The 21,506-nt window shown below is 41.4% G+C and overlaps 1 protein-coding gene across 7 annotated transcripts in view; it reads right to left on the reverse strand.

Moving 5' to 3' along the window:
* The window catches only part of tns2a (tensin 2a), an 87,552-nt gene extending 78,367 nt beyond the window's left edge, over positions 1–9,185 (reverse strand). For all 7 annotated transcript variants that reach the window (XM_034087829.1, XM_034087828.1, XM_034087826.1 and 4 more), the window contains exon 1: positions 8,585–9,185. In XM_034087829.1, the coding sequence (XP_033943720.1) occupies positions 8,585–8,716 (132 nt within the window). In that variant the 5' untranslated portion in view covers positions 8,717–9,185. The remainder of the gene's footprint in view (positions 1–8,584) is intronic.
* Positions 9,186–21,506: the final 12,321 nt, after the last annotated feature.

A 21,506-nucleotide genomic window follows, 5' to 3' on the forward strand; every position in this document is an offset into this window, starting at 1 on the left:
TTATTATAAGTAATATATAAAATAAATATTAATTGAATTTAATTTTGATGTTTATATGTTTGTACACTTATAGTCTTGTTGTTTTTATACACCACCTTACACCTCAACCTACACCACCTTTTTGCTGTTTTTACTGAAGTAAAAGAAGTGTGCACTTATCCCATGACAGCAAATATCAGACTATATTATTCTTAAAAATAATATATATTTCTCCATGCACCCCACTGCTAACTGCTAAAGTATCATCTGCGTTTACAAGTACCTTATTTGGAAATCACTGCTCAAAAGTTGCTCTCTTGGGTCGTCATGTGTGGTCGGTACCCATGTTCACTCACAATATACCCCCAACCCACTCAAACAGATGTGCCTTTTTTAACATCTGCATTAACACTGCTGCTGAGTAGCGACCGAATACTGTGTTAGTAGCAGCGCCTAGTGGTGAAATAAAAGCAATGCACCAAGTAAAATATCAGTTAAAAATTCCTCAATACAGAGATTAACTCACCTTTTGGTACAGTGAATGTTGCTGAAGTGTTGGAAATTACATGAAGAAAGCATTTTTTGCATGTTTTTAAGAGCTCTACAATCGTAACAAGCAAAAACATTCCTTACATCAAACATGGCGATATAAATCTCTGACCCCTTGCCCAGCAATCTGCACATGCTTATGGTTGTGATTATATGTATATGCCCATGTGTGCACAGAGGTTCATTCCTTTCCAGTTGCCCTTCTTACATCGTTAGCCAGTATTATTCCCCAGCCTCAGACTCCTAATGCATCGAGCATTATTTCTGTCTGCAGCCTTAAATCTCTTAGTCACTTCCATATGTGTTAGATTGGCATCCAGGTACAGTATATCCCTGCCAATCAGTGTGAAACTTCTTCAGTAAACGCTCCAAACAACACGTGCAGTAATGCACTCCATTCCTTTCTCTCATAACCCAAGAATTCCCGACTGAGAAAAAAGTTGATGGATTGGTTCTTGGGGAGTTTAATTGTTTGTGGAATGTTCAGCTCCCTTTCTTGTGGATTGAGTACAAGAGTAAGGGGGGTATAGATGGATTAAGAGGTGGAGAACAAAGTAGTAAGGTGGGGAGAAAGGTAATTGGGAGGTGCAGGGAGACCACATGCAATACAAGACGTAATACTGAGGGACCCTGAGAGACAGGAAGCTGGTCTTGGGATTGGAATGAGGGGTTGAGTAAAGTGGGGGAGGGTTGTGTTGGAAGGGATGGAGAAAAAGGGGGCACGCTTTTGCGAACATGAATCCTGAGACAATTTTTCTTTGTACCTACAAAAACTCTGAATGACCTCACCCAATGCAAGGTGTTTGGGATTGGTATACTTCTTGAAATATTGCACACATTCCAGGTGTTCTAGTCCTAGTTAGAGATTGGAGGAGGTGGAAGGACTTGAATCATGCTTGGAGGTAAATGAGAAAGAGGGGGACAGAGTTGCAACCAGGGCCAAGAGGAAATGAGGGGAAGAGGAGGAGGAGGCTAGAAAAGGGGTCTGAGTTGCTTGACGAAGGATTGTGTAAGACAGCAGTACGCCAAAGGCTGATACGGTGCAGCTGTTGAAGGAGCGAAAGCGCGTGAAAGCCGTGGGTGAGACACAAAGATACTGATGACCCCTCGAGCACATGTTCACATTTATTGTGCCGATGAGTTAAATAAAGTCCTTTCCATTAGCCAGTTATGCTGTTCGAACCCAGAGACCCAAAACTTGGGCAAATGTCAACTAGACATTTTTGAGTGCATATTGCTTTGGGGTGTTTCTTTTAAGGGCGGTGCTGGGATTTGATGGGGGGGGTTGCAGACTAACTGTGGGAGGAAATGGTTTATGTCTTTCCTTTTTCCCTTGTTCAACTTTCATCTTTGGGCCCGCTACTAACACAGCGACAATAATTCGTCGAATCCTGCTGAGTTTGGGACGGATCATTGTTTTAAAGCCACAGGAATCTAGTCAGCCACATCCCCAGACTGGGGTTTACATAGTAATTTATCTTTTTTCTTACGTGCAGGAGTGTGAGAATTACGTAGATCTAGTCTACCCTTCTTTGTTTTATTCTGGATGTTCTAGGGGGGTCTATATTCAACCCCAGCCCGTCAGTGTTCCTTCCTGTTTTGGAAGTGTGTTTCCAGTGAATGCCTGTGGCTCAAGGCTTCAGTATTGGTCACGGCCAATATAAACTTTGTTGCTCATGAGAAATTACAGGGAAGCAAGACAAATATATTCAAAACCGCTGTCACAACGCCTGCCCTCTATGTATTTCTGGACTCCACAACAATCACAAAAATAAGCAAAGCTAGTTGGATAACAAATTGAAATTTGCATCCTCTGTGGTGACTAAAAGCAGCTTGAAAGATAATTAACTCGACTTTCTAGAGTATAATAATTGGAAAATGACTATGTCGCTGGGCAAAACTATGTTTTGAAACTGTAGAGATAGGAATTGAGAAATATTACATTACAGATAAAGAGATCTACATATTACCCCTTAATTAAGGACTAAAGCTTTGTTCAGACTGGTGGCCACAAAGCATTACTTTGGCAATCAAACAGTCCCACAATATACTCCAAACCCAAATACATATTTTGGACAGATTTACTTTAAAATGTTGCAACTGCAAACACACCCCACATGAAATTACACTTTTTCAAATCGGATTGGCTGAGCAGAATCCATGCTGATAGCAGCAGAGTGCTATAGAGGACAACATTAAGGAAAAACACAGTCCTTGGACAGAAGCCGAAAGAAGCACAATTGATTGTTTGTTTCGCGAAAAGATTGGAATCGAATTTCTGAATCTTCACCAGAATAGTAACACATGTAGACCTTGGTGATGTCTTTTCTTTCAGATAACAGTAAGTCTTAAAGATCTCAAAGCAATCCTTCAAATTGTCAATATTTCAGTCTGGACCAAAGTAGTTGATGAACCAATCTCGGAATGTAATAGCTATGAGTCTGGCTACGAGCCTACGACCTGGCCACTTGGGGCAACAGTCAATCTATTGAGGGTTCCGGTTTAGTCAACTGATTTCCGAGTCAAGACTTCCTTATGCACTAGTCATTGTTAACAGTCCTAGGTTGCGTTCCGATAATCCAAAAATCAGCTCCTAAGTTCCAACCCTATCTCCTATTCCTTGACCTCTGAGTGAAACGTCACGGGGTTAAGGGATAGTGGATAGGAGAATTCAAAAGGACTTAGGAGAAGAGACTGCGGTACTTTAGAGAATCCGACTGCACTTTTACTATCCGACGTGTTTATGATGCGCCAGCGGACGTCATAAATGTGCGTCTGCTGCTGTGGGGGAACTATGGAAACTACAGTTTTCTATACAGCGGACTACAACATGGATGTTTAATAAGAACGAGGGACTCCTGTGAACTCATCCAGAGACTCTGCACCGTGCTCTGATGCTGTTGCTTTGCTTTATGAACGTGGACAACAGAGAAACATATTCTTCAGGACCAAAGTTGGAATTTAAATAAAAAAGGAAAGTGAATCTTATGCTCGTCACCCTCTCCCTCCGGTCCACATTAATACAAATGATCCCAATACGTATGATTGTATGAACTAAAGATTTAAAATCAATACAAATGTATTTATTATAAACGTTAGTCCTTAACATCTATCACTGTGTATATCACCATTCAAACATCTTTTAAAAGTTGAACAAACCCCACACAGCTCAGTAAAGACTGAAATGTTGACTTTATTTGATAATTTCAGTAAAAACTAACGTTCATATTTCTCTCTTTGATTATAATACTGATGAACGTTCAAAACAAAGCACTTTGGCAACTTACCACCTATGTTTTAAAATGCTTAATAAGCACCGTAACTTTCATGATATCATTTCTCGGTCATAATCGGTTGTTTCCGTGAACGGCCGACTGTTGAGTGACGGCAAATGCTGTGGCTGCAATGCATTGTGGGGCAGCATTTTCTCCTCTCCTTTCGTCAAGGGAGGTCCAGTGGTTCCTAAGCTAAAGGAGGTTATAAAGGAAGTTTGAAACCTCCTTTCCTTTCATTTAGAGAATTGGAACGGCACTTATCATGGCTGCCAGTGACGTAATTCCGGGTCATTTCACTCGGTTAGGAAGGTTCCTAAGCTAAATGGACTATTGGAACGCAACCCTAGTCTTCAAACGCAGACAGGAGTTGTAATTGTAATGTAACAAAGTCTATGACTGGATTGTTTGACAAGTGGCCAGTTTACCCGCTAATTTTAAGTTAATGAATACCTACGTTGTCAACAGACGAATGCATGTGGGTTCCAAGATTGCATGTCAGCCAAGTCGTTCTGCCTCTTTTGCTTTACACACAGACTGTTTACCTCCATGAACCCAAAACCTGATCAAATATGATCGGTCAGTAGAAATTGGACTAATAATAGAAACCAGACAGCCTCCATGACTAATATTGTGTCCCATTGCGTACAGGTTGTGTATCTGTTTAAAGAGATTTTGTATGGACTAGACTAGACTCTAGAGCCCTGCTGCTTTCGTGGCTAAAAAGATCCCACAACTGCGGCTGTGTTTAATATTTCACATTTCATAATATTATCAACTGCTAAGTGGTTCCATTAATGACTCTTGTCTTGTTTATATGGGTGTATTTAATACACGTTTATTGTAATGACGGCCAGATATTTAAAAAATGTAACATTCAATGCCTGTATAATGTGTTTGTGATCATAACTCAAAATTGGACAGATTAGAACAAATATTTTTACAACAGAACCCCAAGTTGGCAGTTTCATTACTTCTGCCTGAGGCTTGTCTACTCTGATTTATTTCACATTAATTCAATATCATTCTGCAGGGTTTGTGCTCTTTTATTTTATTATATTTCAAAAGAGAACCATATGGACTTTTTTGTATGTCCATCAGACCCTGTTTATTTGAGGAATCCATTTTAAGGAGGCAAGGCAAGGCAAGTTTATTTATATAGCACCTTTCAGTACGCGCCAATTCAAAGTGCTTTACAAAATAAAATAAAATACATTTAAGAATAAATACAGTAAAAACACATCATATAATGGCATTTTACAACAGGCATTTAAAAGGCAAAGATAATAAGATAAACACAACAGTTATATAATACATGAATAAAAAGCAAACTGCAGTGTGAATATGAGCAGTTCAATTAAAAGCAGTTCCATTAAAAGCAGCGGCAAAAATATATGTTTTCAGTCTCAATTTGAAAATAGTAAGAGTTTCTGCAGACGTGCATGACTCAGGCAGTTTGTTCCAGATTGTGGGGGCATAATAGCTAAACGCCACTTCTCCATGTTTTGTTCTTACTCTCGGAACCGAGAGCAGACCCGTTCCAGAAGACCAGGGTATTTATTGCTCAGCTACTCTCTATCAACAACTCTCAAGAAACATTTGGCAGCAAGGCAGTGAAGTGAATTCCCAAGTTTAGGCTAATCCAGTAATTAGCTACAAGTTTTATTATTAAAAAAATAACCCCAATAATCACAAAACCATTCCTGGCTAAATGAAGGATGTGTTTTGACCACTCCCTGAAAACCGAAGCAAATATGTTGTAGGTAAAGAAACAGTTAATTTTGGAAAGATATCTCAAAATGATTCTTTAATAAGAAAACACATGTGATAAAAACATCCTCTTTCCCTGTTCCTGACATAACACCCAGTACTTTATGCAATGTGAACAACATGTGGAACATCATTATCTGTGGCCAGATGTTTCCAGTAAGTACTTGGCATGCATCTGACTGGGTATGTGCATAAACCATGCATGGGTAAAAACAAATTAAAGCCACATTCTGGTTAAGTTCTCACTTAACCAGAGCTTATCTTCCAACACCTACGATTGTCAATGGGCCCATAGAAAAAAGCATGAAATGATAAAAACAAGTCAATTAAAGTATGACCATAAATAGATGGAACATTTAGGATAATGAGTGGGATCCAACTGGTTCCCACAATCCTGTTTGGGGTCAGGATGACGTGGTCCAGAGGGCTCCTCATTCCCACGCTGTTCAACATGTGATACTGAGCCACTGGGACTGTGGTGCAACCAAGCACGCACACGCACACGCACGCACACGCACACGCACGCACGCGCACGCACGCACGCACGCACGCACGCACGCACGCACACACACACACACACACACACACACACACACACACACACACACACACACACACACACACACACACACACACACACACACACACACACACACACACACACACACACACAAGCCCAGATGCAAGACATGCACATTTAGAAAAATGAACACAAACACTCTCACATCTGGATAAAAAAGCTGCAGAGACTAAAAGCTGTATGTAATCAAATGTCATGTAAACTCTTGGACACAAGTCCTCAATGTTCTCTTGATGGCTAATAGCAGCTTAAGACAAGCTAGCTAGCCTGCCTCTGTTGACATGATGGTAATTCCCCAGCAGTGCTGTGGTCTTCACAACACTGCCATTGTCTCTGCACAGATGTGCCAGCAGCTCGGAGAACCCATCGTCATCCACATCATCGTTCAAATCAAGGGCCAAATAAGACACACACGCTCCTTGTGAGAATATAAACAATCACTTCTTCAAGTTTCTTCAGATCTCCTGCACATGGCATGAGAGCGGAATAACACTAATATCACATTGGAATTTGATCAAATTTAAGGAAATAATTATTTTTGGGTGGCACTTTTCTATAACACGTGGATCTGAAATTGACTGACCACATGATGCTAAGCTAATGCTGACCTTTGACCTGAGGGCAGCAGGAAAAGGGAATTTCCCATCAGGTATTGCACATATAACATGACCAGTGGCTTTACTCAATTCTAATCAAGCTTGGAAATATCTTTGGATCAACCACAAATACATTTTAAATATGCTCTTCTGTTGTTTTGACTTCTGAATTATGCTGAATAATCAAACGTTCAATGAGAATTCATCAATATGGTATCACATTCTTTGGCAAAACATTGACGGATTAAGAACTGACAGTTTCAGAAAAGTATAAAACATTGGTGCCACAGAATCCGAGATATTGTGTTTTTGTGTGTTCGTTTCCCCTGCCCATACCTGATCCCTACACTACCCAACTTGCATGTCAACGGTTCAGTCTGAGTTCTGGGTGCTAGCAGTGTCAAACAAAGTTTTGAGCTGCTAGCCTCAGGGCTAACTTCCCAACCCCAATTTATTTCAAACTTGAAGTCAACAGACCCATCCAACACGGAGTCAAGTGACATCACTCAAGGACATTTTTCATATTTCACACAGCTGTGTCTGTATCCAAATGTAGCTCAGCGCAAGTTCAATCAGGAAGACCAATATCCTCTGGTGGTACACGTCATTTCAATACTCTCTCCTCTCCCATTCTCAGGGGCGTTACTCCCCGGCTAGCCAATCATTGCACCCGCTAACCCCTTTAAATCTGCTCTTCTCTCTCTGTCAGTTGTCATTTCAGGTGTCAACGCACAACCCTCCTCCCCCCCTTCGCCTCCTGTCTCTTAATACAGGGCCAAGCAAAAAAAAAAAAACCTTCTCCCTCCAGACCAGACCGAACTACTTATCACCACCACCAGTGGCTAGACCCCGGGGGGTTCATCGGAGCGGTTTTCCCCTCCTGAATGATCATCCTGCAAACCGGGGCCTAATCGTCAAACATCATTTCATTCACTTGTTGTAATCCGTCAATCATTATTCCTTCATATTATGTGTCCGGTAATAAACATGTATTTCATACATCACGTCTCTCCTGATTGAAGTACTTTTTTTCACATGTTCAGTTGCACTGTACAACACCTGTAAACAGACTACAAGGACCATTTAATTTCGTTGTTCCCAGAATGCAGATTTATCATTTTTCTTAGCATACTATAAATGTCTTCTTTTGTGACTTTAAATTAAGTTCAATGTTCCCAAAGACTTTATTGAGTATAATGAGTATAACATTTCTGCGTGTCAAAGACGGCAAGAAAAATCTGATATTTGGTATCTAAGAGACATATAAATGATATGCATACACAGTCAGTGCAATGATATTTCACGTGGAAGACATGCAATAAACACAAAGCCAATTGTTCCTCTAGTTTTCCAGTATCATAACTTTGACTTTGGCAACATGTGGCTTTTTATTGGGATTTATTTATGAAGCTTTTCTGTTAGATAATAGCCAAAAGAATGTTCAAATCAGATGCCAGTACTTTAATCCAATCACAACACAGGTCATGGCATTTTTCAACATCATACTCAAGATAGTCTTTTGGAAAATGGGTTTATGAAGCTATTATTATTATATGTGGAAAACCAGGAATAGCAAAGGGCTCTATAATAAAAAAGAATCATGCCAATAATATAAAGGCCTAAATTAAATATAGTCATTGTGTATTATTGTGCATAAATCTTACATATAATCCCAAAAAATGTATTCTCATTCAGCCAAGAAATTGCAACCTGCGTCATATTAACTGCAATCACAGTCACCGCGCACGTGCATATCAACAGATTCCTGCCCCATTACAGGGACCATGTTTATTTAAAATGTCACCACACACTCATGTAAACACTGCGTGCACACTGACCTTTGTCAGCCTCATCCTGGCGCTCTCACTCCTCTCCAGACTCCTTCTCTTCAGAGATGGGTTCCTGCCAACAGCCACCACTGGTTGCACCTCTTCCTCCCCACACCAGTCCGAACTCAGGATGCAACCCATATAGGTGACCGGCTCCTGGCCGCTGGACCTTTTTTTTTTTTAACCTCCTCCTCTCTTCTGTCCTCTCTCCCGCTCTGTCCGGCCCCGGGCTTCTGGGCAGATGTTTTTGTCAGCTGCAGAGAGAGGACAGGGAGGACCTTCCCCTTTTCCTGGCTCTTGCTACGGGGACAGAAGGAAGGATACACTCTGCATGCTCTTGCTGTTTCCCTTCCTCCCTTCTCCACACACTTGTACCTCTCTTTCCAACTTGCTGCACTCACATGTGGATTTTGCCTCCACCCCCTCTCTTCTTTGTTTCACAAACCCAAACTTTCCTAGGCACTAATTTCTATCTGTTTTTGAGCTGACGACACCACTCAATACATCTCTGCACTCTCCTTCATTGCTTCTTTCTTCTTGCTTCTCTTCCCCTGTCCCAGTCCTCCCATCCCAAGCACAGCGTCTCTCCCTTCCTCCTCTCTCCTGCTTCTACCTCTCTTCTGGGGTTGCCTCACTCTTACATATACAATTACCTCTCTGTTCTCACCCCCACCCATCCACCCTCTCCTCCTCGGCAGTTTCCTGCTCCCAGATACAGGCAGCCCCTGTTTTTAGCTCGGCCAATACATTGTTGGTATTGTAGAAAACAACCAAGAAAACCAAACAGTGAGGGCAGCTGTTGGAATGCTGCGGTGATTCAGAATGGACTGAGCCTTCTCTTGTTTACAAGTGTGTTTCAATCCGGTCCCTTACACCACAGAATTTACCTAACATAAAAAATGATGTATAAAGGAATGTAAGCTGCATATTGGTATATTGGTTTTCTGCCTGGATTGTAAAGGAGCACATAAAGGGAATTTATAGCATTTCTAAAAACATTAGCATCGCTCATGTATGTCCTCACAGCCTCTTTGCTGTTGTTTATCTCTTCTCCCTAGAGTGTTTTGGCTGCTAACCCAGAGCTCACAAGGCTTGGAAGAGTGACTGTACCCCTTAAAAGGCAAATTCTTGACGCACCTCCAAAAACACCCCTCCCCTTCTTTGTATTTACGCTCTACATTCCCTCTTTTCTCTACAATTGTTTTCTTCTTCTTCGTCCCAGGTCTTTATTTTCTCTCTTTAGACAGAAACCAGTATTGAGACAGTCTTGTTGTCCTAGGCATTTTGCCCCAGACAAGCCTTCCAGGTGTTCTTCCTTTTCCTACTTTACCATACCATCAATCCTTTACCCTGAGTCCTGTTTCTCTTAGACCCCCTTCCAGCCCCTCCTTTTTCCTTTTTACCTCTCCCCTCTATTCATGTCTTTCAGGCAAGGTCTCAGACATGAGCTCATGCTGCAGACAACGTTTACAACTAACACCCCCATTGGTTTTACATGCCATGAAATGAACTCCTTCTAATCAACTCAGGTCCCACCAAGGTCTTGCCTTTGCATACGGAACATATGGAGACAGACGGCAGGTATTTGCGGACTGAGACATCTTCCTTTGCGTATTAAATCAAAAGAAAGATCCAAATATAATTTGATTAGAAGATATGGTACTGTACTGATATAGAACTCATACTAGAAAAGTATTTTTCTGCAAAGACTTGGCTACCTTCTGTTGCAGCATACTTGGCACGTCAGGGGTCTTGGCAGAAATCAGTTTGACTCTGGAACAGTGAAGATTAACGACATATTTCAAGGAGTTTTTGATAAGGAGGATAGGAGGGAGAGCAAGGATAACAAGTTAGACAAGAGTTTATATAGACAAGATAAACCAAGCCCGTATATGGAGAGGCAGGGAGAAAGAGAAGGGATTGTAATGCAGAAACAAAAGCTGAAGAAACAAAGCTGCACAGAAATAGACACAGTTGTGATCATGTCATTGGTGACGCCACCCAAGCCTCCTCATATGTCAGAGCTTCTTTAACTGAAGATTTGATTTCACCTATCAAGTTCCATCGTCACCAATGGCACTAAATCAGCATTGTAAAATACATCGAATTTTGCTAAACAACCTTGGCCCTTTTTGCCTGGTCCAAGCATCTGTTTTTGTATTTTGAACTTTGCATAACTTGAGGAATTTCGGACAAGTGCACAGCAATAACATATTTGTTGGGCCACAGACCGAGGATATACATGCCAAGAGTGTGTGCACTGGTTACCCTCACATCCCATCAAGCATGAGAGCCACAGGATCAACGAACAGGACGGTTGCAATGCAGACACTTGCTTTACTACATGGTGTTGGGTTTTTCTGGGTTTGTTTGGAAGTGTGTCTGCCCCCTAGTGAGCAAACATAACTAATTCAGACTTGAAGAGAAACACCTGTAGTGTGTTATAGGTTTCCGTGCATGTAAATGGTCTGCAGAGGATACAATCCCTGTGTTCCCTCCAGAGGGAGTTTCTCTCCCACACACTCCCCCTCTGCCTGAAACGCCTCCATTGGACTCCTTTGTTATTCTTCTGTAACATAGTGACATCACTATGTAACGCTCGCTGTTCTGTTGGCAAGTGAGCCACCGTTTTGCACGTGATTTGCTAAGGGGCAGGACATCTCTAGCGGTTGACCAATGACAACAGAGCCGGCCAGCTGACAAATCAGAGCAGACTGGGCTCTGGTTTCAGACAGAGGGTGAAAAGAGGTACTGTAGCACAGCCAGTATGAGACAAAAAAGACCTTTTTCAAATCAAAATCAAATCAAATCAAGTTTTATTTATATATCACATTTAAAAGCGATTTTTGGTCGAGCCAAAGTGCTGTACATGTAATAAAAACACATTACTACAATCACAATAAAAGACAATGATTTACAACAGAAATATAAAAAACACAGTGAATAGTCAAGAGTCATGCTCCGCTCCAACACACTCTCACTCCCTAAGCGTCCAGGAGCGACGTTTGGTCAGTGTCCGTGGCGTCCAGTTGTGACGCTCCTAGGCTCCTTCAGCTTCATAAAGGGACGCAAATAGCTTTCAACTGATTGCAATGTATTCCCATCTGCGGCGGGATTTGATGCTCATGGAAGCACGGCATTCGTTTGTGTCGGCTGCCCTTAAAGGCAATGTGAGCGTCCATTCCTATTGGATAACGGAGAATTGTACACCCGGAAGTAAGTATTCCCCTTACTGTCGATTAATTTTACAGTGATATCTGCACTACTCATCGACTAAAAAACACCAGATTATCCTTGTTAATTACACAACATTGATTGGTTTAAATTGTGTGCAATGCTTTTGTATTTTTCCCCTTCGATTCGGAGAAACAAATAATATTTCGGAGTAAAGGATGGCAGAAGACACTACATTACCCAGAATCCCCAGCTTTCGTTTGGACTACACCATGTGCTCTGTTTGACAAACCCGTTTTTTTTCACCATTCATTCCAATGGCTGGCATCTATGTCACGTGATCTTCAAATTTCTCCCTGCAGAAAAAGAAAACATGGCCGAACTTCGTTTTATTCTCCGTGGAAAATGCCTATTTTAAAGTTAGTTTGGCCATTAAAATGCGTTTTGATGTCATTTGATGCACGGAATATGAGTTGTTATTTGAGATTATGTGTGCAGTGGATGTACATGATCTTTAGTTTGCTAGTTATTAAGAAGATTACCTTTCTAAGTCTTTAAAAGATAAAAATGACATGGTCTTGGCCAATAGTCTTATTTAAAAAAAGCAGGAGTTGACTACGGTGCTGACCTGCTTGTCGAATTTAAAAGTGCTAGTGAAGGTCACTCCAAGGTTCATGACAGAGGGGAGGATGTTTTCATTGAGAAAACATCCTCCCCCCTTTTTGAACATTAAGGAATGTAAACATAGCACAGTAGAGGCACAACATGCAAATATGAACCTAAAAATGTGCATGTTAATAAAATGGTATTCTTTGCATTGTCGAAAACCACTCCAATCCTGTTATATGTTCTTCCTCCATACCAGAGAGCTCCATTGCCATTGCCAAGCTCTTTTAAAAAAAACATGTTGACCATGAAAACACATATTTTGAGTAGAACTTTAATACGTCGTACCTTGCATGGGAGCGGGATTCTCGTGGTCCCATGAGATCACACGCTTCTCTGGTCACACTTCAAGTAATGCATTTGTGTTCGATGTGTGAAATGGCATGGAGAGGCCACTGTTTTTCAAAAACGGTGGTAAGTGCAACATGACTTGAAAAATAGTCCTAAATTAAATTAATTCCCCCCTGTTTGAGTAACGACATATATTTAACACAGGGTAAGGAGGTCAGAAAGTGTTGAGATGGACCAACACATTGTTCGTTTTGTAACAAGATTTGTTGACAATAAAAAAACTCTAGGAAATCCTAATTTATCCAGATTTAGTTGGGATTTGGACTCAGCACATAATAACTACTGGAGTGGACAGTGGACACACAAATAAGTAACGTCATCAAGTTAGACAGGACACACAGGTATGGCACCATGACTTCCCAAACAGGTAAGAACAAAAAAGAAGGCAGAATACATTTTTTCCCCTCCAATTTGACAAAAGTCTAATCTTTTCAGAAATAAAATATATATTTTCTTCAAGTGTTGAGTGCAAATGTGTTTGTAGGTGACTTTGCATTCATCTCCCTCACAGATATGGCATATTAAGATTCTGATTAAGCAGCATGATTACCACACAGGTGGTGCTTGTTCTGGTAATAATAAAAGGCAAATGTAAAATGTGAAGCTTTATCACACAACACAATGCCTCAGATGTCACCATTTCTAATGTCCATTGGCATGATGACGGCAGGAATGTACGGAGCCCCCTAGGGGACATGGAGAAGAAATTTTTTTTTATTTGAATAAAAAAAAAAAAAATAGAGATCTCGCAAAACCCCGTTGCAGTTTGTAGACGGTCCCTAAGCACTCCTCTCCCTCCTCCAGCTGCAGATTGTGACTAATTCTTGAAGTTTAGCTCAGATGACGGCGCGTATCGAACTGTTCTGATAAAAACGACTCTGTAGCTCGTTGTCTACCTTGCTATGATTGTAAAGTCATGTTGTTTGTATTTTTACAACGTTATGTTCATGAGTTATTGATGCGAAATTCGAATCTGTCAATAACTCAGCTCAGAGTATATGCTTTGCGACGTGCATGTCCCCTCACTCTGAGTGTTCTCTTGAGGTGTCTTTCACTGATGTGAAACCCGTGCCTATTGCCAAGCACTGATGTTATATCTTTATATTTAATGCCAAGCTCAAAGTAAAATTGATGAACCGCTCCATTGTTGTGGAACTGACGAGGAATTACATTGAGCTAAATGAAAAGTTTTGCGAGATCTCGCAAAAGTATTGCGAGATCTCGCAAAGCATTTTTCTTTCTTTTTTTTCAAATACATTTTTTTTCTTCTCCATGTACCCTAGGGGGCTTCGTAGGAATGTGCACCAGAGCTGTTGGCCGTGAATTTAATGTTTATTTCGGATAAACTGGGTATTTTTTCAAAATTTGGCAGAACAATCATTTGTAGACAGGCACATTTTTGTCTGAGACCAGTCACCCAGACAGATTGATGCAAGAGCCAATTTGCACAACTAATCCCTGCAATCTCTATTTTCAGCCCTAATGTGAATCAGCATTTTAATATGCAACCTGCATGGATTATATAAACAAAAACGTTCTCACTTAAAGGTCAAGGCTATTTTCAGGCAATAGCATAGGTCTCAGATATATACAAATATATAAAAACATGTCTATGAAGTGTTTTTCTCAAAATACCAAACAGATCACCCATTCTAGCCATGCCTCATATCCCTCCGTTTCACCCCTGCTACTAAAGTGCTGATTCTTGGTATAAAACTTTTTTTTTTAAAAAGAAGAAGAAGAGGGGGGCGGAGCTTATGCCTGCTCTGTGTCAAATCATTTGACACAGAGTACAAAAGCCGGAAACGGAGTGTCTGCTTCTAGCTGAGTCATGATGGAAAATATGGGAGGGAAAATGAAATCAAGGTTAAGCTAGGCTACAATCGGGTTGAAGCCAAATCATTTGGACGATTTTACAAAGAGAAAATAAAGTCCACAACTGCATTGGGTTGCAGAATCTCCCAATTGTCTTTTATCAACTTAATGCTGAAAACTGTTCCAGTGTTCACATAGCACACTTAAAACACTGCTTGGGTTTTCAGTATGTATTTCTGTAACACTGTTGTCATCTTCCAGTGGTTCCCAAACGGTGTGACACAAGTCCGGGTGTGCCGTGGGATTTTGTGACAACCATACGTTATTATTGCAATATACAACTACACACAAATAATTATTTTTTAATTTACTATATCAGTACTTTGTAGGTTTATATGTACGTAATCTGCGCGACTTGCGCGTCCACATCTCCGCGTGCAGTGCTGCATAAACATGGCTGAGTCAGCGATAACTCTCGAGGGGTGGAGGTATGAACATTATTTTGAGTTCATCCGAAGAATAGACAGGAATGTGACGGTGAGGTGCAAACTGTGTCCAGGCCAGAAACTGTTATCCACTGCTGTAAACACCACGTCAAACCTCAACAAGCACCTGCAAAGAACACATGCTAAGGTGGAGCTACCGCACACGCTATTTGTTGTTTGTTTATATCACAGTCTGTTCTTCTTCTCTGTCTTCCGGTTGTTGCCTGTTTTGAATGACGAATACACACTCCCGCCGCCTGCTGGTAAGGAGAGTTATTGTACGTGCTCGGCTGAAGTCTTTGCGGTGTCTGGTTCCAGTGCAACACATGGCCAACACGCAAGAGAACACGCTGACGCAACAGCGTGAGCAGAGATAGACTGCGCAAAAATATACAGATAGCAGGAGACAGAGGACAGCCATGGTCAGATAGGAAAACATTCAGGATCTGGATCAGTCTTATGCGACAATGGAAACTGAACTAAAGAGAACATTTGAAACTTTAGCAGTCTGCGTGATCTGCCTGCAGGGAGGGGCGGGCCGGCCCTGCGAGTAAAGTAACGAGTTACTTTATGTAGAGAGTAACGAAGTAGTGTAATATATTACTTTTTTTTTTAAAGTAATATGTAATATATTACTTTTTTTTTAGTAACGACCCCATCTCTGCTGAAATGTTACATTTATAATTTGTAGTTCAGGACCATGGACAATGCAGCTTCCTTGCATTGACAGTTCTCTGTGCTGCATTTCCTTTGTCTCATGTTTAATGTTGTTAAATGAGTGTGTTGCTGCTTTGATGAAGCCTAATTTGATAACGTTTCAAATTAATTTCTGAAATATTTCGTTAATAAATATTTCATGAGTAATATAGTTGTCTTTGTCACATTTTATTTGGCATTAGTAAATAATTATGCACATAATACAGATATTTTACATGATATCAGTGATAACACGTGTTATAAGGGCTATTTTGCACAATAGGTGTGCCTTGAGATTTTTACTTGTCCTTTGGTGTGCCTTGGGCACAAAAAGTTTGGGAACCACTGATCTATACTATAGGCTACCTCACATAAACTGGTTATCCATAGAGAAAAAGATTTTTGCCTGTGTCTTCCACTGATTTCCATTAATGTCTTCCTCCGAGCAGCTTTTGTGTTAATTTCGGTTTGATAGTCAGTCACAAATAAAAAATATTGTACAATTTTCATAAAAAATGGTATAAGGATTTAACATGGACCAAGAAATAACCAATATATCACAGTATGGATACACAGATTGCTGTTTTTTTTATGGAACATTATGCGCTCTCTGAATGCCAATTTAGTTTCTGTATGGTCTAAAAATAAATCTCAATGAACAAAGTGCAAAAGTCCAAAACTACCCCAATCCTCCAAGAAGTAGACAAGGGTGTGTGGCCTATGATGCAGGAGTTTACAGAGAGTATCCTGACCTTCTACAGGTGCACCATAGAGAGGATCCTGACCTTCTACAGGTGCACCATAGAGAGGATCCTGACCTTCTACAGGTGCACCATAGAGAGGATCCTGACCTTCTACAGGTGCACCATAGAGAGGATCCTGACCTTCTACAGGTGCACCATAGAGAGGATCCTGACCTTCTACAGGTGCACCATAGAGAGGATCCTGACCTTCTACAGGTGCACCATAGAGAGCATCCTGACCTTCTACAGGTGCTCCATAGAGAGGATCCTGACCTTCTACAGGTGCACCATAGAGAGGACCCTGACCTTCTACAGGTGCACCAGAGAGAGTCCTGACTGGCTGCATCACGGCCTGGTACGGCAGCTGCACCGCCCTCAATCGTAAGGCTTTACAGAGTGTGGTGAAAACTGCACAGAACATCACCAGGACGGAGCTGCCATCCATGGAGGACCTCTACGCCCAGCGGCTCAGGAAGAAAGCCCTCCGGATTATCAAAGACCCCCATCACCCCAGCCACAAACTGTTCTGTCTGCTGCCGTCTGGCAGGCGTTACCGCAGCATCCGGACTAAAACCACCAGATTCAGAGACAGTTTCATACCACCGGCCATAAGACTGTTAAACACCTGAACTGTTGAAGCAACATCCCTAATATTCATCTAGCTGCTACAATTATTTAAAAATTATTTATATATTTACCTATATATCCTATTTCAATAAATTGCATAGACTCTTATTGCACTATTTCACTTTTTTAAAACTATTTTTCTTTTTGTATTACTAGTATTTACTATTTACTTGCAATATATTTTTTCTGTTATTCTGTGTTTTGTGTTTCTTGTGTTGTGACACAAGATTTTCATCGGCATAACTACACTGTAGCTATGTTCGTATGACTAAATAAAGAACCTTGAACCTTGTATGAAAGTCAAAAGATACTTTTTGTGAATCAAATGTAGTTTTAAATGTGTACAAACAACAGGTCAGGAAATAGTTTTTAGCAGCCTACAGTATGTTCCTACTATAACTAAATGTGGCAAAACAGTGGCCTCTGGTGGTCAAACTGAACAAGACATCTCTCCACACTTTGATGTCACACTTCTACTGAAACACCACTGGAGGGTAGTGCAGGCACAGGAATGAAAAAAATATCTCTTCCTGCTTTCAGTTATATTATGTCTGAATCCACTGCATGAAACCATTACACCTTTTAAATGACTATTGTCCGGAAATGATTTAGTCTACATGGTACATAGTACATGTAACTGCACAATCCAATGTCATTGAGTGTTAACCCTTTGAATCAATTGATTTTTAACGTTATATAGCCCTTTTGCAACTGTAGGCATTAACCCCACTGTATATTCTTTTGTTGTAATGAATGTTATATATGTCAGCATGTTTGGATTCCTTTACAGGCATGATTACAAAAAAACAAATGATGGCCTGATTCATGTTCCAAGAAAGGACACATTATTCTTGGAGTGGTTCCAAATCACGGGGCGGATACACATATTATTTTTTACTTATTGAAACGGCCTTGGGAATGTTCTAGAGCCTTTCTAGTTTATATTGTTATGGGAAGGAACACCATTGTGATTCTTTGTGGCTTCAGCCTGAGAGTGAAGTGATACTGACTGAGGTGATACCAGCTGCTGAGTTAATGTGTCACAGGACTGTTAGATTCATTTCACTTTCTGCCACATGATGGTTATGTTGCTGTGTGTAAAAATAGTATATTCATAGATCTTTCACATCTGTCACACATCCATTGCCATCCAACTGCTTCTGTTTTACCCAAAACATAACCGTTATCTCTATGGTAACAGCGTCTTTCTGAACGTTTGCACAAGTGTGTTTATAGGGGCCACAATATGTGTGTGGGCAAACCTGAAAGACGAGAAAAGAACACCGGATCAGAGCGTTTTATATTTGTACTCCCCACAGATTTTTCCTGCTGATCATCAAAACCCGAGCCTGAAAAGTCTTAGTAACCCCCAAACAGTTCAATCATTGTCTTGACAACAGTTCCTCCCACACACATTCCAGCAGTAGCTGCCGGACCTGCACTAGGCCTACTGTCCATAGTTTGATATGGTTCCCATGATTGTATCACCAATGAAAAATGTATTTTTTTTTATACATGACTCGACTTTGTGCTCATTCCTGGACATTACACTGTCTGGCTAATCATACACTGGGTCACCAGCAGTTAGAAAAAAAGGGGAATTTTAATCAGGGTGGGGTGGGATTTGAATTATGGAATCAGATTACATAATCCTGTCAAAATATGACAAAATAACCCTCTGGTAGGGGGGGGGGATAATCATCAAGTTCAACATTTCAATACACCCATTTGGGACTTGATTAACACTATCAATACAAGAACTTTGACACAAAAAGTAACTCTGTATCTTGAAAATAACCCCCCACCCCTTGAAAATGAAAAAAAGAACCCAAAAAGTGGCATTTTCTGCACATTCCGCCTGGTATGCATAAGCTATTCTTACTGTTTGCCTATATACTGTTGAATGAATGCTTTCAAACCCATTTGAGAATTAATAAACACTATTAATAGAAGAACTGTTACACCTCAAAGTAACTCTGTATCTTGAAAATAATCCCCCATCCCTCTTTAAAATTAAAAAAATAACACAAAAAGAGCGTTTTTTTGGCTGTTCCGCCCTTTATATGCATTCACTATTCTTACAGTCTGCTAAGACTAAAAGACTAAACTCATTTGGAAAACTTGATTAGATTTTTATTCCAAATACAAAACAGTTAAATCATTTTTATTCAGTCACATTGACATGGAAAGAACTTGAACTTGTCAGTCTTAAGTAGCACCTCATATTTTTCTTAGCCTTTCAAGACTTTCTTGGAATTTTGCATATTCCAGTGTGGTTCGGTCACTCCTCTTGCCTACCTCTTGCCTACCTCTTGCTACCTCTTGCTCTCATGGCGTAGCTAGGAACGCCTAGGTACGCCATGAGAGCATCTCCAAACTCCTGTGCCGTTTTCATCCTCCTCTTCCCACTGGGCAGTGTCACCTGGATTCTGAAGATAGGATCGACTTCAGGCAGAAGCGTGGTACTTTCTCTGGCAAACTGAACTTCAAGCTTCATCCTCTGCAGCTTTGCGTTGTTGTTCAGACTTTCATCCACAAGGAACTTCTCAACTTCCCCACTGTCAGTGAAGGGGCCACCTCAAGATTTCAGTGTGTCCAGCATGTCGAGTCTCTTTCTCTCCTTTCTTTGAGCCATCTCCTGTTTCTCGTCTGCCCCACTCTCGAGTTTCGCCTTCATGAGTTCACTCCAGTTGAGTTCAACCTCTCTTTTTGCTTGGGCTGCTGCCTTGAAACCTCTGAAGGACGGAATCTGTCCATCCCTAATCTCCTGGCTCTTCTGTAAAATGATTGACCTACTGACTGTTATGTGTTTGTGCCCTGATCAGGCGCTCCTAGTGTGATGTGTCATGTCTAGCTGTAGTTTCCTGTTATGGTTTTGTAGTCCTTATCGTTTCTCCTCCAGGTGTACCCATTTGTAATTAACCCAGGTGTGTCTTGTCTCGTCATTACCTCATGTATAAGGATTCTGCTTTCCCCTTTGTCTGGGGCTGATCCTGTCTGTGCAGTACGTGTTCTTGTCTGTCATTACTTTATATTTCCTTTGTCCAACCATGGTGGTAATTATTAATTAAATTCTTCTTTTGACTACTTCGGCTACCGTCTCCTTTATTATGTTGCCTTGACTCGACATTGAGCCTGCTAACAGTCAATGGTATGGGGGCTCGTGCCAAACTGATTTGAGCAGGAATTTGGTGGTGGCCGCTGAGCTTAGTCCACACTTTGAATTATGGTTGACAGTGTCGTGTGTGGGGCCCATGTTTTATACCCTCTTGGTAAATAATTCTCCAATAAGGAGCGTTTTCATCCAGCTAGGGCAGCTGGACCATTTTCTATGGTTCCTTCCTTCGCCTGGAAGACATACCGTCTATGCTGGTCGGGGTAGTAGGAAGACCCTGTCAGGCTCCTCCTAGGCCGGCGTATGTCAGCTAGTTAGTTATATAGGGGGTCTGATAGTGAGGGATGGAAACGTTTAAGGGATGGGCCTTAGTTTTTTTTTCCTGTTTTGAACACACGACAGTTGTTAATCTCTTGCGAATAATTTTGAGTGTGGATGCTTCAGAAGGTCATACCGGTGCTCTTCTCTATTTAGTGGATAGCGGTAGGGGAGCGGTGGCCAGAGTTATTAAGAACAGACTGTACAGACGTGTAGGGTGAAGCCGGTTTTGTTTGTTTTTTGTGTATATGTTAATTGGTTGGTCGTATATGCTGGTGGAAGCGGGATTGGTTCTTTAGTTTCTTCCTCCCCCGGTGCGACGGTACTAGGGCAGGTATGCCTGTGAAGGTATGTGATGTTGTGGCTAGGCCAACGGTCAACGTGTTGAGCTTGTGCACTAAGGAGGAATTATCGGGGATAGCAGAGCATTACGGTGTCAGGCTTGCCCCGAGCATGAAAAAGCAGCAGCAGCGGTTAGCGCTGGTGGAGGCTTTGACCGCCATGGAGGTTATGGAGTCTGTGGGCAAACCTGAGGAGCAGGAGGTAGTCACATGTGACCCGGTTTCGGAGAACCAGGTTTTGCTGAGGAAGATGGAACTAGAGTTTAAATTCGAGCAGCTGAGACATGCAGAGCGGTTATGCGCTCGGGAAGCGGAGGAGGCAGAACGTGGGCGTGTGCATGAGCTTGAGCTTGGAAGGCTTGGGGTAGAGGCGTGGGCAGTGCATCATGAAACTGGGTTCGATGCTACTAGGCACCTACGTCTGGTCCCGCAATTTTCCGAGAAGGATGTTGACAAATATTTTTCTATGTTCGAAAATATAGCCACAACTCTGAAATGGCCTAATGACCAGTGGACATTACTTCTCCAGAGCGCACTCACCGGGAAAGCACAACACGTTTACGCGTCACTTTGCCCAAACACCCAGGATTACGCCGTGGT

The sequence above is a fragment of the Pseudochaenichthys georgianus genome, chromosome 7 (assembly GCF_902827115.2).
Source record: "Pseudochaenichthys georgianus chromosome 7, fPseGeo1.2, whole genome shotgun sequence".
NCBI lineage: Eukaryota > Metazoa > Chordata > Actinopteri > Perciformes > Channichthyidae > Pseudochaenichthys > Pseudochaenichthys georgianus.